Source organism: Cyprinus carpio, chromosome A21, assembly GCF_018340385.1.
Source record: "Cyprinus carpio isolate SPL01 chromosome A21, ASM1834038v1, whole genome shotgun sequence".
In the NCBI taxonomy this organism is placed as follows: Eukaryota; Metazoa; Chordata; class Actinopteri; order Cypriniformes; family Cyprinidae; genus Cyprinus; species Cyprinus carpio.
The window spans coordinates 3223591-3239881 of record NC_056592.1 but is presented as its reverse complement, the minus strand read 5'-3'; the positions used below and the strand labels follow the sequence as shown (position 1 = coordinate 3239881).

At 33.9% G+C, this 16291-nt stretch overlaps 2 protein-coding genes across 9 annotated transcripts in view; one reads left to right on the top strand and one right to left on the bottom strand.

Moving 5' to 3' along the window:
- Positions 1–2086: 2086 nt before the first annotated feature.
- Positions 2087–5070, top strand: LOC109065232 (uridine-cytidine kinase 1). Its single transcript, XM_019082233.2, has 7 exons — positions 2087–2371; positions 2737–2896; positions 3015–3111; positions 3203–3345; positions 3897–3991; positions 4085–4133; positions 4213–5070. The coding sequence occupies exons 1-7, from the start codon at positions 2282–2284 to the stop codon at positions 4410–4412; spliced, it is 834 nt and encodes a 277-aa protein (XP_018937778.1). The 5' UTR covers positions 2087–2281; the 3' UTR covers positions 4413–5070.
- Positions 5071–7048: 1978 nt separating this feature from the next.
- The window catches only part of LOC109065214 (rap guanine nucleotide exchange factor 1-like), a 37116-nt gene continuing 27873 nt past the window's right edge, over positions 7049–16291 (bottom strand). For all 8 annotated transcript variants that reach the window (XM_042778568.1, XM_042778569.1, XM_042778570.1 and 5 more), the window contains 13 exons: positions 14380–14465; positions 14189–14285; positions 13198–13273; positions 12951–13035; positions 12767–12859; positions 11394–11579; positions 11229–11313; positions 11025–11119; positions 9960–10038; positions 9769–9870; positions 9555–9652; positions 8594–8722; positions 7049–8009 (listed from right to left, as the gene is read on the bottom strand). In XM_042778568.1, the coding sequence (XP_042634502.1) occupies positions 7859–8009; positions 8594–8722; positions 9555–9652; positions 9769–9870; positions 9960–10038; positions 11025–11119; positions 11229–11313; positions 11394–11579; positions 12767–12859; positions 12951–13035; positions 13198–13273; positions 14189–14285; positions 14380–14465 (1362 nt within the window). In that variant the 3' untranslated portion in view covers positions 7049–7858. The remainder of the gene's footprint in view (positions 8010–8593; positions 8723–9554; positions 9653–9768; positions 9871–9959; positions 10039–11024; positions 11120–11228; positions 11314–11393; positions 11580–12766; positions 12860–12950; positions 13036–13197; positions 13274–14188; positions 14286–14379; positions 14466–16291) is intronic.

Here is a 16291-nt window from a genome sequence, read left to right as displayed (position 1 = left end):
TAATAATATTTTTATAATATCCTTTTTTTTGATCTCTTAAGTAATTTATCTCGTTCTCGTGCAAGAACAGTTCATCCATGCATATTATTTCAATAATAATAATTAAAATAAAAGGCAGGGGATTCAGAATTTTTAGATGTTAGGGACCCCCACCCTACAAATGAAAAAGCATTATATTATAATACATTTATTTTCATATAGAAAGGCCCAGTTTATACTGTGAGAAATTTATTTTGGAAAATATTTTATTTCTATTACAGTTTTTCTACTCACAATAGTACCATACCCCCTGCTAGATGTATGGTTTATTTAAATCTAATTTGAAACTTTTAATACATTTTAATTATTTTAATTTGTACAATTAATTATTCATTATTTTTATCAATTTTTATTTAATCTAATTTTTTCTATTATTTATTTATTTGCATATTGTTTTTCTCTTAACTTTTCAGGCCCTGTATTAAAATGATTAAAAAGTATTTTTCCCAAAAAATATTATACATCTAAAAAGTATTTATTTAGTTTAATCACATTTTTATATATATTTTAGCTAATTTTAACATTTATATTAAATTGAATAATTATAATTTTTCTAATTATATTTTTTTATTTATTTTAATTTTAAATTACTTATTTATTTTTACATTTTTTTACACTGTTTTTCTCTAAACTTTTCCATGTGCCCCTTAGTACTCCATTGCAGTGTCCTGCAGGCCCCCAGTTTGAAAATCCCCACTTTAAAGCATTATGACACAAACTTTACTGTGCATTTGATTGCTATGTGTTCTGTGTTGTCATAGAAACATAGAGGAGATCCTGGTTTCTAAAGGAGAATCAGTGCGAAGAGTTCAAGCAAACGAGGCCCTGGAATTTGTAGCAGAGGAATTAATAAAGGAGGCATCAAGAAATAATCCAGATGAACAGAAACCACCACATCTGAGCGATGGTTCAGACAAAACATGATTGACATCTGTCAGTTGCATCACTGGACATTTATTATTGTTATATTTTTAATAATCTTCTTAATAAAGCATTAAAAACAACTATCTGATCACTTTGGAGAAGTTGTTTTAAGTTTATAGCGCCCCCTTGTGATCACTGCAACATTTCACTGGAGTGTCCTTTGATATTTTCAACTGCATCACACTTTATCGAGTGGTAAACATGAATACAACTAAATCAATAGTTTTTGCAACACCTTTAAGCTTTTGTTCACGCGTTACATACGTATATATTAATGTATTTGTTTTATTTGTATATTTTAATTAAAAAAATCTTACTTTTTATTTAAATTAAAGGTAAATAATGTTTGTTCATTGTTTAAAAAAACTTAAAGAATATATATTTAAAAAAAAAACAAGCAAAAATAAATATTTAAAGAGGGACATTCGTCTTTCTGGGGAAGAAAAATATTTTCATTAAATAATAATAATAATATAATTTGGCAATGAATAGTAATAAAATAATAATAAACTTAAAATGAAAGGCCCTCTTTAAAAAAAATTAATAGATGTTTCGGAAACACTTTCTTCGAAGCGATGACTTTGAAGTTTCGTGGAATTTGCGTAGCGTGCTGTGACGCAGTCACGTTCAGAAGCGACAGCATATAAATAGAAAAAAAAACGATAGAAAGGCAATCAGCAGAAACAGGGATCCGACGGTGGGCGGGGCTTAGTGGTCAGGATAAAAATAATCTTCAGTTCTATACAATCTATTCTCAGATCAGCATATATCAAAGTATCTTAATATCATTTCTCAATTGTAAATTATTGTCTCGACCCGTAAAGAAGCGCTGCGTAGACAGAATGGTCACAAGACACCTGTTACTTTTCTCAGCGCTGCACTAAACGGACCACTCACAATCGTCAGCAGTTACTAGACACGGCTGCTTTAAAACAACATTCTACTGAAGGGGTTTGCACTTATATGACGGAAATCAATCTCGGGCATTTGTAGATTTAAAAGATGATACTTTCTAATCTACAAATGTCTCCAGTAAGACAAAAAACGTCATTAGATTTGAATGTGCCTCAATGGGGATTCGCCTTTCCGAGTCACGGAGCGCCCCTGGAGGGACAGAAATATGCAATAAACATTAACTAACTACGTACAGTGACATTGGAGTACTGAATCGACCGTGGCTGATAGTGAAACCAGGCGGAAATCGATCACAGACCGCCCAGACAGCCTCCAACTGATGCCCGATCATCTAAAGAACGAGTTTATGCTTTCAGCCGCACTCCATACTTGAAGAAAACGCGGTTTTTGTCACTGTACAAGCATGAATTCAGCCGGGCTGTTATGTGAAACCGAGCGGCCGCGTCACCGTCCTTTCCTGATCGGGGTGAGCGGAGGAACAGCAAGTGGAAAGGTACGAAACATTACATGCATGATGGAAACTGATGCATACTGCTGTTACAGGCGTTTTAATGCATGCAAACCTACAAATTATGTTTCTTAGATAAGTTATAGTCAACATGTACCTCTTTTGTGCCTTTAATATATAGTGCATGTTTGCATTTAAGTGAAATGCATGCAAGTAGAATCAAAATCTATAAGATGCACTAGAAAACAGCATGCGAAATGTAATAATAGGAAAGAACATGTAAATAATTAACACGAATAAGCTATTTAAAGCTCTTAAAATCTAGCCCCCACTTGTAACAGTATCTGTAATGATGCAATTACAAACGAGATTGTCAGTCCAGGTCATTAACTGCTGTTTTCTCCTGTCAGTCCACAGTGTGCGCAAAAATCATGGAGCTGTTGGGTCAGAATAAGGTGGATCATCACCAGAGGAAGGTCACTATCGTCAGCCAGGACAGTTTCTACCGGGTTCTCACTCCAGAACAGAAGGCCAAAGCGTTGAAAGGCCAGTACAACTTTGACCATCCAGGTAAAAAACAACTGGAATGAATAAAAATGCTGTCATGTGGTTTGATCTTTATGCACATAAAACACAAAACCAATGCAAGTAGGTTTAATGCACTACTATTATGTTTTCTCTCTCTCAGATGCGTTTGATACAGAGTTAATGTGTCAGACGCTGAAGGACATCGTAGAAGGAAAGGTGGTGGAGGTTCCTACATATGACTTCGTCACCCATTCCAGGCAATAAGACACGCTTTTCCCTCATAATGACACGTAAAGCACTCTCTCTTCACGTGTGGCTGTCTGATAACAGACTGTTGTGTGTGTGTAGGCTGCCAGAGAAGATATGTGTGTATCCCGCTGATGTGGTGCTGTTTGAGGGGATTCTGGTGTTCTACACACAGGAAGTCAGAGACATGTTCCACATGAAGCTGTTTGTGGACACAGACTCAGATGTACGCCTGTCTCGCAGAGGTACTGCACAAATGATAGTTAAAGCAAACCGATCACACAAACACTTGTGTCTTTTTATGTTATGTAATATACACATTTCACATTTTCATCTGGTGTTTATAGCAAGTTGTTTTGTTTTTGCATTTTACAATGATCGCAAAAATAAAAAATATAGTTTTGAAAAAATATATAACTTTGAAACATTTTAAATTACAGTGAAATTGTTGTTAGGTTCAGGTTTTGCTCTTTCCAGATTTGTTTTTATTTCACACTCATTTCAGTTTCGCATTTGTTATTGTATTTCTAGTTTAAAATTCTAATATCCACATTTGTTCTTATTAGTTATAGTTACAAAATAGTACATTTTAAGAGTCTATAAAGCTCTTAAATAAAACTTATTAGAGGAACTTAAACTATATGAGAAAAATATAATCCCACTAATCTTACCGCCCACGAACTTTTGATTGGTTTTAGTTTTTTTTAGCCAAAATGAAAATTTGAATTTGTTTTTATGGAAACATCAAGTATTAGAATAAGTCTCCTTAAACACAGTGTGTTTATCATGTGTTTAGTTCTGCGTGACATGAGAAGAGGTCGAGATCTGGAACAGATTCTCACACAGTACACCACGTTTGTTAAACCAGCTTTTGAGGAGTTCTGCCTTCCGGTGAGAAAACACACAGCCGAGATGACATGTGAGAGTTGTTTTATAGTAATGTGATGCATTCATGACATCTGAAATCTCTCTCCAATTTCTCAGACCAAGAAATATGCAGATGTCATAATACCGCGTGGAGTCGATAACATGGGTAAATATGAGTCAAAAGGCAATAAATATTCAAAAATATGCCTTGCTTTTCAAAACTTTTGCTTTTTAATCTTCTTTAGTGGCAATCAACCTGATTGTGCAGCATATTCAGGACATCCTCAACGGTGATATCTGCATATGGCAGAGGGGTTCTGTCAATGGACACGCCCATGGGCGGAGTCTAAAGAGGGGCGTGGCCGAACACAATGAGAACTCTAGCGGAGGTGGGATTGTCCCAGTGAAACGCCCCCTACTGGAGCCCAGCACGCGACCACATTAAAACACACACACACACTAAAAAAACAAACAAAAACAAAAAAAAAAAGTCTCATAAGATCAAAAGACCTAAAAGCTTGAATTTTTCTGCATGCTTCCAACACAATCTCTGTCAGGCTCACTTTTCATAGAATTTAAAGGAATATTTTTCATTTTTTGGTGAACTGTTCCTTTAAGAATGCCTTCTGCTTCTTATCTAGCGTGACCTTTAACCTGTAGTCACATCTTCCTCAAAGAGGAACTGTGCTGTATATATAAAATAGTCCTACATTACTCGTCAGATGCGAATCAGATTAATCTTGTTTTGTTTCTATTGTCAAGTATAATGGCATTTTAAAGACCTGAAACAAAGTTTCAGTGCTTCTTATGGGTGTTCCTGCCTTGTCTAGATCATAAACTCTTGTTTGGTCAGGATGAGACGTGAAATAGATGAAGTAAAATACTTCTAGTGAATTAAAGTGATAGTTTAGTATTTAAAATATTACTCTCACTATCACTGATGTGACTCTTTATTTTTAATGTGCTGTATAATTTATGTTGTCCACATCACTCTGTAATTTGTTTCTAAATGTAAATAGTATAAAATAGTTAATTTGTAAACAGGTTTTGCATTTTTCTTGTACAAACCTTTTTTAAATATTAAAGAGAACATGCTTACGTGACTTAACATATTTGTAAATGTGTTTTTAGTTTTTCTTGTACAAACCTTTTTTAAATTTTATAGAAAATTTTTTTGATTTTTTAATAGTGAATTAATGTTCATTTACACGCTGATTGTTATAATTGTATTTGTCCAAGAAACATGGTATTAGCTATGTGGTAATACTGTACCATAGTACTGATTCTGAATATCCAAAAAAACATACACAAAGAAAATGGTATTACTATGGTAAAATGTCTAAAAGAAATGGCCATGACTGTGATATTTGCATATTACTACAAATTACAGTACTGTTCACTTGTATGGTCTCAAAATTTTTTTGAAAGTCACCAAGCCTGCATTTATTTGATAAAAAAAAGTTCTATTGTGAAATATTATTACAATTTTAAATATCTATTTTCCATGTGAATATCTGTTAAAATGCAATTTATTCCTGTGATCAAATCAAATTTTCAGCATCATTACTCCAGTCTTCAGTGTCACATGATCCTTCAGAAATCATTTCTGATTATTATCAATGTTGAAAACAGTTGTGCTGCTGAATATTTTTGTGGAAACCATGATACATTTTTACAGGATTCTTTGATTAACAGAAAGTCCAAAACAACAGCGTTGATTTGAAATAGAAATCTTTTGTAACATAAATGCATTTATTGCCATTTTTGATCAATTTAATGCATCCTTTCTGAATAAAAGTACTAATTTCTTTGGTAATGGCAGTAGTATGGCCCTTTTTTTGTACAGTAGGTGTAAACATGCTCAATGTAGTGTTGGAAAAATTCAAAGACAATACGAAGAGAGCAGTTTTATTGGTGGTTGCATATACAGGATGTTATAGGTGTAACAGGAAAAAAATCTCCCAGAAATCGGTAAACATCACACACACACACACACACACACACACACACACTGAAGAAAGCGGCTTCAGCTTCCCTTCTCCCATTTGTGAATAACAACGTTCTGTAGAAAAGCCACATTCACACACACACACACACACACACAGCGCTCTCTGATGCCCAGAGATCACAGCATATTCAGTCCTCGAGTTTTTTGCCTCATAATGTTATTTTCGTGTATGACTCGTTTGGTTTGAAAATATATTTCCTCGTAACTGCCCTCTACATGATGAGATATTATACATCACATCTGTACATGTACATCTATACAGAACATATCATACACATCCCAAAAGAAACAAAAGCCTCCACAGGCAGTCAAACTGCTTGTCGCCAGGTAACACTGAGCCCCGCCCCTCTCTGTGACATCATAGTTCACACAGGTAAATGGTAAAGTATTTTTTTGTAATAATCAAAAAACAAAAAATTATAAATAAATTTTGGATAAAGGGAAAAAGCCATTAAGACACTATATTCATGACAGTTATATATATATATATATATATATATGTATATATATATATATATATATATATATATATATATATATATATATATATACACATTTCGAGCCTTATTTTTATAAAGCATCAACAATTTTTCTTTATGATCTGTAAAGCTTTTCTTATGTATTGAACAAATGTAATTATTTTTGTGTTTAATCTTTCATAAACCATTCTCACATAAACTTATGAAAAATTTGCATACAGGATTTATGAACAATTTAAATAATATGTTTTTAATTTTTTTTTTTTTTTTTTTGTTTTATGAATGTGACCCATTTCCCCCTTCAAATTAGCATAAATGTAATTCAATATTATTATGTTTGTACCTTATGAATGCACTTTGCTATTTAATTAAATTTAAATTAATCTATTTTTACATTTATGTATTTTTAAAATATTTAATGTATATGTATATGTATATGTGTATATATATATATATATATATATATATATATATATATATATATCGATATTTATTTTTTATTTTTTTTTTTTATTTATTTATTTTTTTTGAAAGCTACTGAGAATTGGGACAAAACAGAAATGTGCATGAAAAAGAATAGTCATGAAAATAATGTCACAATGCAATTTTTTCTTTTTATTTTAAGGCATAAAAAGCACAGGGTTGAGGGTTTTCATGGGATTCGAGGGGCTGTCAGCGTTGTGACGGGGTAAACATTTGTGATGAGGGTTGCACATGGTCACACACAAAACAATATTGCAAGACGACATGAAAAATGAGTCCAAACGTCCAGTTCATTCTTTAATTTTCAAATGAATATATTCTATATAGTCAATTACTCACTGCATCTGTCAAAACATAATCATTTCAACAGATCAGCGAATATTCCTTATAAAACGCTTATAGGATTGCACACACGTCCGCCCGTTTCCCAATCGACCCAGTTGCACAGTTCCATACGGGCGAATCGTAGCTTGAATCAGACCTTTGGAAGGTCAGACAGTACGTCCGAGCGGGACAAACAAACATGAACTCACTCCATCAGGCACAGTGTATTAATATCAAATGAACCGAGCCCTCTTAGAGTGTGTCTTTCTGTACAGCCACACACAGACACACGCAAACATAGCAAGTTGTATGATTTAGCTTTATATATCACAGCGTTGGGGTCCTGTCCAGCCCTGTGTGTGCGCGCGAGTGCGTATCTATACTGAATTAGGATTCCCCTCGTGTATTTTTAAAGTCAACAGTCAGGGAAAAAATACTGCCAATGTCTGTCTATTGGTGCAAATAGGAGCTTGCGTGTCTCGTTTCAGCCCATTTCATCTCCAGAACCGGATTAAGAACTCTAGCGTGGGTTCCCAAGGTTCTGCAGGAGGTTCAGGTCTCACCGTGAATGGTCTCTGAGGTTCCAGATTTCAGGCTCTAGGTCTTCTCCTCTCGCTCTGTCCTGCGGCGCGAGATGTTTCGTGGTTTGATCTTGAGCGAGAGCTCCCACAACGCCTCCTCCGCCAGATGATCGCTAAAGTCGTTGAAGAACGAGACGATGTCTTCGTTCCGTTTCAGTTCGTAGTGTCTACAAAGACAATAACAGAGAAAAATTAATAATTGCATACATTTTTTTAATTCAGCAACATATATATGAAATGCATATTAAATTAAACATGATTAAAAAAAATATATATATTATGTAAGAATTAATATTAACATGCATTAATGAAATCTTACACATGAAAAAACTAAATAGTTCCAGCTCTAAAAAAATCATGCATTGAAAAAGTATGAATTATTATCTCATAATGACTTAGAATCTCATAATTGTGTCATAATTATGACTTTTTGTCATTCATGACAGTCATAACTGTCAAGTTGACTTGTCATAATTATGACTGTCATAATAAATGACTTTGAATTGTGTTTTTTGTCAATCTCAACTTTTCATCTCAAAATGACTCCGCATCGCCTCATGACTTCATGCCATAAACGTTTTCTTCTTACGTGGCGGTCTTACAGTGAAGTTTGATTTGAACACAGCCTTTCGACCTACTTGCTTCATTCTACAGGCGAAGTCTACACCAGACTTTTGGACTGCAGCTTGAATCACGTGTAATCTAATCTCATGCTCGTCAAACTCTGGGTTTCAGGCCAGCCATTACTCACACTTGCTGGAAGCGTCTCATGCTGTCCAGAATGTTGAACTGCTGCCAGCGCTTGGAGAAATTCACTTTACCGTCAATAAAATCCGGGTTTCCGAGGTGAACAAACGTCAGGTCCTGAAGGATCAAACCCCTGTCAGAAAAAAAAAAAAGGAACATTAAACTTTTATATAATAATAGTAGTTGTTGTTTTTTTTTTTTTTTTAAATATACACTTTATCAATAATATTAGTGGTTTTTTTAATAATAAATATTTAATTAGCATTAAATATCATTTTAGTTATTTTTTTTTTATTTTCAGCAGTGAAATGAGTTACTGTTTAATTTTATTTAATAAAGGCTTTTTGGTTGAAATTCAGCAGATGTGCATGTCAGTGTTTGTTATTGCTCACAAAAACTATTAAAAATAAATTTTCGGTAAATAAAATGAAGATTAAATAAAATAAAGTTTAAAAATAAAATGGAAAACTTAAACTTAAATGAAAATTAGAAACGTTGCCTTGGCAACTAATTGAAATACGTTTGTTGAAGTAATAAAATTACAAAAAATTACTAAAATAAAAATAAATTAAAGCTAAATAAAAATATTTTTAAAAGCTTATAAAAATGACAAAAGCACAAAAAATTACTAAAATTTAAAACTTAAATTTAAATAAAAGTATAAACATTAAAAGGTCATTTAAATTATAAATATCTACTATAATAATACATAAATAATCCTTAAATAACACTGGTGCACTTTTAATGCAGTTTAATGCAGGTCAAAATTCAATGTCATGAACCTCACAAATTTTGTCAAAGATAGGATTTTTTGCTTCTCTGACTCTTAAACGTTGCAAATCTGGCGGACTTTGGCATGAAATGCTTTAACAGCTATTTTTATTTATTTATTTAATTTGAGCTTGTTTTCCTGACTCCTGATTTTATGTTACTACAGTTTAGTTTTGTTTGACACACAAACTCACAGATATGGTATACATGGAGGCTCCACTTCTGCTAGCGCCGCTCTGTACGCTCTGAAGGACGACGAGCTGTCAATCAAAGTGCAGTACTCTTCCAAACCCTACAAAAATAGAGACGGAGGTTAGATATACAATCTTTTCATATTTCATTTGATTGGATACTAATGAATGAAGTTAGTTTTGGCAGTGAGAAGGAAGTCAGACTGGTGTGACTGACCTCAGACGTCTGCTTCTGCCATTCCAGTCGTCTGATTGGTGCAGAGTCCAGCGCCGAGAGAATCGCCAAATAAGAGTTGAAGTTATTCAGTTTCCGCAAGTGCTACGAACGAGACCGAAACATGAAATCACTCAGAATTCATGATCACTCCACAGCATAGTGTTCACATATGTGTGTGTTACTCTAGTTACCTTCATGATTTTGATGAATTTGAGCAGCAGTTTCTCTCTGTCCTGAGCTTTCTCCTGTTGGATGATTATAGAGCGCACCCTGGTGGACAGGAGGAATTACATTTGAGTACACACATAGATGACAGAGATATTGAGCGAGTATGGGGGGAAAATGTAGGACATTAGGCTGGAATATAAGGTTATAGCTTGATAAAACTATTGTCATATCATATACACACCGAAACTCAAAGATCTTCATTGCAGCCAGTCAAAATAAAAGTTAAATTTACTTGAAATTGTGGTGTATGTATTATGTAATTTTCATAGTAATAATATCATTTAATATTTTAAGGAATATTTTTCTTCCATGTTTTAATTTTAAAACATTTGTTTTATTAGGAACCTTAAAAATGGCATAATAGGGGCACTTTAATTATTAAATCCAGAAACATTACAACAGACAACACAGAATTTCTGAAAAAATAAAACTTCAAAGGGGCATATTATTGTTTCTTTCTATTTTCTTTTTTATAAATTATTAAATTGTTTGATGAATTAAACTAATAAGACATGCTTTTTGATTATTCACATTAATTAAACGTTTAAACCATTATAAATTAACAAAAAAATAAAACAAATGGAAAAAAAATAAAAGATTTAATAGGGCTCTAAAAATAAAAATATTGTTATACTTTCAATAAATTGCTGTTAAATTGTATGTCATGATTTCATGCTTCATGCTTTTTTAGTAATAACATTTAACCCTTTAAAAGGAATCCAGAAAATGAAAGCCGGAAAAATGGAATTTGCAAAAAAATACTGTACAATGGATTTCATAAGGCCCTGTATCTACATTACATTTAAGGGAAATTACACTTAAAAAGGTAACTTCAAAATTCATTTACACAAATTTCAGCTAGTTCTTCCTCATAAGTAAACCTTGTACTTGTACACAACTTTGTTTGCTGGAAAATTGAGTGTAAAGCCAGCCAATCACACACAAGCATGCTGTTTTGAGAAATGTTTGTGCGTTTTTAGAAAGCATATGTCATTTTGAAGGTGTAGCAGGTATCTGTAAATATGTACCAGTAGCTCATGTTGTTAAAGTGCTCTGTAAACTGGGTCAGATTTGGACTTTTCTCTTCATTCTGTTCCTTCGCCCAAAGCAGCACCTCGGGAATCTGAAGAAAGAGATACAGCAGGTATTACTTTTTACATTTGTACACTCACAGATCTCCAAACTCTTTTTTTTCCATTACTATATCAAGTCAAACAGTATGTGTGTGTTACCTCGATCTTGTAAAACAGTTCTGCGTCCAGCAACGTCAGCTGATCGGCGATCTCATGACTGCGGAAATCATGCAGCGTGCCAGGCCTTTGGAGAAAGAGCTGATTAAACACACAAACCCACAGAGATGAGAAGCGTCCTGATGACCCCTGAAACTGGACCTTTACCTGGCAGAGACGCCCCGCGCGGCGAGAGGTTTGAGCATGTGCATGTGTCGCAGGAGCCTCTTCTGTTCCACTTTATCGAGGATGTTCTTTCGCAGGACCCTCGCCAGACTCAGCTCTCCATTACAGACCAGCCGGAAGACCAGATCCATCAACTGCCGCAGGATGTCCTCGGTCAGCTCCACCAGACTGACACACAGACAACACCAGAGGGCAGTCAATCACACACACTACCGTTCAAACGTTTGTTGTTGAAGGAAATTAATACTTTTACTCAGGAAGGACATATTAAACTGATTAAATGTGACAGTTAAGACATTTATACTGTTACAAAAGAGTTCTATTTCAAATAAATGCTGTTCTTTTGAACTTTCTATTTATCCAAGAATCCAGAAAAAAAATGTATCACAGTTTTAACAAAAATATGAAGCAGCACAACTGTTTTCAACACTGATAATAGTCAGAAATGCTTCTTGAGCAGCAATTCAGCATATGAGAGTAATTTCTGAAGGATCATGTGACACTGAAGACTGGAGTAATGATGCTGAAAATAGAGCTGCGCATCACAGAAAATACATTTTACTATATATTCAAATTGTAATAATATTTCACAATATTGCTGCTCTTACTGAATTTTTTTTATCAAATAAATGCAGCCTTAGTGACCAGAAGAGACTAAAAAATAAAAAAGTTAAATATTTAAATAACAGTGTACATAAAGTATAGCTATTCAAATTGAAAAAGGCTTATGTATATATAGTGTATATACATATATATAAATAAAAAAGCTAAATATATAAATAACAGTGTATATAAAGTATAGTTATTCATATACACATATATACACATGTATATAAAGTAAAGTTATTCAAATTGAAAAAGGCTTATTTATATACAGTGTATATACATATATATAAATTACTTATTGTTACTTATTGTTTTTATAATAAATTGCCAGAATGCATCAATTTGTTTAAAGATAATTTCTGATTATTATCAGGTCATATTTCTGTGGAAAATGTGATGCATTTTGTTTCTCTAATCTTTGATGACTACACAGTTCAAAAGAATGGTATTTATTTGAAACAGAAATCTTTTGTAACATTATAAATGTCTTTACTGTCATTTTCAAGCTATTTAATGCATCCTCGCTGAATAAAAATACTGATTTATATAAAAAAAAGAAAAACCTAGACACAAAACAAATTTGTACGTGCATATGATGTTGTAAGTCCCCAACTGTGTTTGTAGCAGATAAAATACAGCTTTGACTGCAAAAATAAACTTAAAACAATAATAAACTTAGCTACCATCTGTTAGTAGTTTGACTGTAGTTCATTAAGAGTAGTTTTAATTTGAGCCAAGTATTCACTCACCAGAGTTCATCCACGACTCTCACCAGCACAAAGAACGTGTTTTTACTGACACGCTTCCTAAAGGTGTCTGGACTGTGACAGAACCGGGTATATGTGCAGCGCTGTTAAGAAAACACACACACACACACGCATCCAGACTGACTGCTACTAACAGATCAAATAAACCACACAGAAGAAAGGATATCTGTAGTGCAGTTTTTTAATGAGGTCTTCAGGGGTTATGAAGGTTCTGTAGGTGGTGAGAAAAGCCTCGCAGTACAACACCAAATCTACAACACAAACAGACAAATATGATTAATTTACACTTAAAATATACAGCAAACAAATACTGCAGGAATAAATCAGTCTGACAGACACGCTCAAGGCAAATTACAAGAGAAAACACACAAATGCAGAATAATTAAGACATATGAAGAAAGCATGTGAATTACCTTTACGGTCTGTTTCTGTAGCGTGAACTAACAGTATATCACCAGACCCGGCCCTCACATCAGGACCATCATCATTCTATCAGAGAGAGAGAGAATTATTACTGCAGGCTTCTGAAGTCCGGCTCACTTTGGCTCCGGCTGCCCATCGCAGCACTGCACCAGCTGACGTCTGTGTGTGTGTGTGTGTGTGTGTTTTAGACTCGCATCAACCACTACAAAATTACTCTCTAAACACTGGAGACAATAGACAAAAGCTCTGACCTTGTCAAAAAACACAATGCATCAAATATACACATGCAACAGATTAGCTTCATTTCTCTCTGATTCCTCATTCTTTACCCATAATTTCATACTATTTGTGCCTCTACAGATTTATCATCTGTAAAGTAAGTACTAATTCAATGCTAAACAATTTTTGAGGATTCCCACCGTTTTTTAACCAATGAATTTTAACCCAAATAAATTGTTTGTGGTTACTAGATAATTTTATAGATAATTCCCTCAATGCAAGACCAATTTCTACCTGATTAAATAGTTTACATCTTTGCATAACAATATTTTATAAACATTTCTATAAGTGACTTTTAAGATTTTAGTAACTTTTCCGAACAGGACATTTAAAAAAATGCACATGATTGAATATATACACAATATACATGGTATAAAATATTTTAAAATGTCCATATTTGAAGATGGATGCATGGATAAATAAACAAATGCATTAATGTATATATATAAAAATGCATGAAAGATGCATAAATACACAAATAAATCCATGCATAAATGCTTAATTGCTTAAATAAATGCATACCGTACATAAATAGATGAATAAATACATACATTCATAAATGCATAAATAACTAAACGCATAAAAGCGTGAATAAATATGAATTTAATAGCAATTAATCAATCAAACCAATCCTAATATTCCCAGGTTTACCATAACGGTGGTTTAATGAACACTTTATGAAGCTTTAAACCGTATTATTACCTCTGCTTTGAGTGTGATGCGGTTCATAATATCATTATGATCAATGAGGGACAGTTCATCAACATCATCAATCTGACCATGACTGGGTTCCTTTGGCCTGTGAGCGAGAGAAAATATGTCACAAATATTTTCATATCTCTGCGCTGTCGATAACACAGCAAACACGCATGCACATAGACTGGAGTTCATACCTGTCCTTAGACAAAGCTTCCTTGCTATTGGACGTGGGTATGTGAGGGGTGTGGTCCTGAAGCACATCGTCGCATGATGTGGGGTCCTGAAGAATTCAAACAAATGTATGATTGCACTTCAAACACACGTACGTATTTATGTTGGGTGTGTGAGGGGTGTGGTACAGCTTAACGCAATGACACGCGTGACACTTACAGCGCGGTTTGTGGTTTATAGGTTAGCATACTCTCCCTCCCCGCCTTCATCAACACTTTCACTCTAGAGCAAAAACAACAAGGACAAGCGCCACAGATCGGTCAGACGGGCATTCAATATTCACCATCAAACACATGCTGTGAAAGCTTCTGGTGACAGACAGTAAGAACCTGAATTCTGTGCAAAATACCTTTAAACGCAATAAATAAAATACACAATCATTTACATTTTCTGAGGAAATTATTCCATGCAAAAGTGCTGCCACAACACAATTGTCACAGATGGTTGCTTATGATATTCTGGTCTATAAGTACTAAAATAACTACAAACAAATAATCCAAAACTAAAAAAGAATGCATATAACACATAAAAATATATGCATATTTATAAAAAAAAACAATAAAGACACATGTAAATATTATACATGCTAACATGGTATACAATATTTAAAAATGTCCATATTTAAGGATGCATAATTAAATGAATACATATAATAAGCTGTACTAAAATAACTAAACTAAATAATCTAAAAATTAAAACTATACAGACATATTTAAAAGAAAGAAAAAAGGAATTACAAAAAAATAAATAATAATAATAATTACTACAAATGCAACTCAAAATGAAAATGAAGAAAATATCAAAATAAAATCTAATTCAAAATATTAACAAAAACTACAATAGTGAGTAACACTGTCCAGGACCCTCTTTTATTGTCCCACATGTGAAAACTGTTTAGTTTTTTCAAAATGTAATAGCACACTTTTCCACTCAGAAAAAAACAGAAATGATATGAAACACAAACGGAGCACTAGATGGCGCTCATTTACATTATTTTGCACAATGTAAATTCACATTCACAAGAACATCAACATAATCTGACAGTCCACATTGTATTTTCAGGAAAATTAGAGATAAAGTTAAAGGTAATTTTACGTGTTTCTAAGGTAGCTATGCTTTTCAGACGACTGCAACTCCATTAATGCTTTATTTTTAACTCTAGAAATGCAAAATACAAGGTTATTGTATAGTGATTATGATTTGCTATTATGATTTGAAATTCCATACAAGTCCATGGTAAGATAAGATCATTCCTGAATGTGTGTGTGACTTTTGAGAGTGTGTTTACCGCAGAGGTAAGAAGTGAGTAAGAAAGAGAAGATTCAGAGGGAGGACAGACGGCCAGAGAGACCAGAGAGCTGGTCAAGGACCCGTTAGAGACACCCGCACCATCTAGAGCTCTGCCGGCATTGGTCAAACCAACCAGGTCGGAACTCTGCGATCGGTTGAGACAGAAGAAAAGAGAAGAAATGGGTGGGAAAGATGGAATCAGAGAAAGCGTTTGGAAAAAATATATAAAAAGAAGGAAAAAGATTGGAGAATAGAGAGGGAAAAATCTTCTGTTTTATGTGAAATACCAGGACAGTAAGTTAACATTTGTAACTATAAAAAGAAAACCTCCATCAGATGACACAACACAACACAACACTGGACAAGTCAAATCCTGGCTGAACTTCCGGATGTGGCTTAGAGGGATTACAGCACCTGGAGGGACTCGCCCGGATCACCAACAGCATTCCTAATCATCCCATTACACACACACACACACACACACACACACACACATACACCAAACATGGTCCAACACGTTTCCCTGAGAGATCGGGAAGAGCATCCCCCATTCTATTCCGTCTGTGACATTCTGGAATGTAAGCA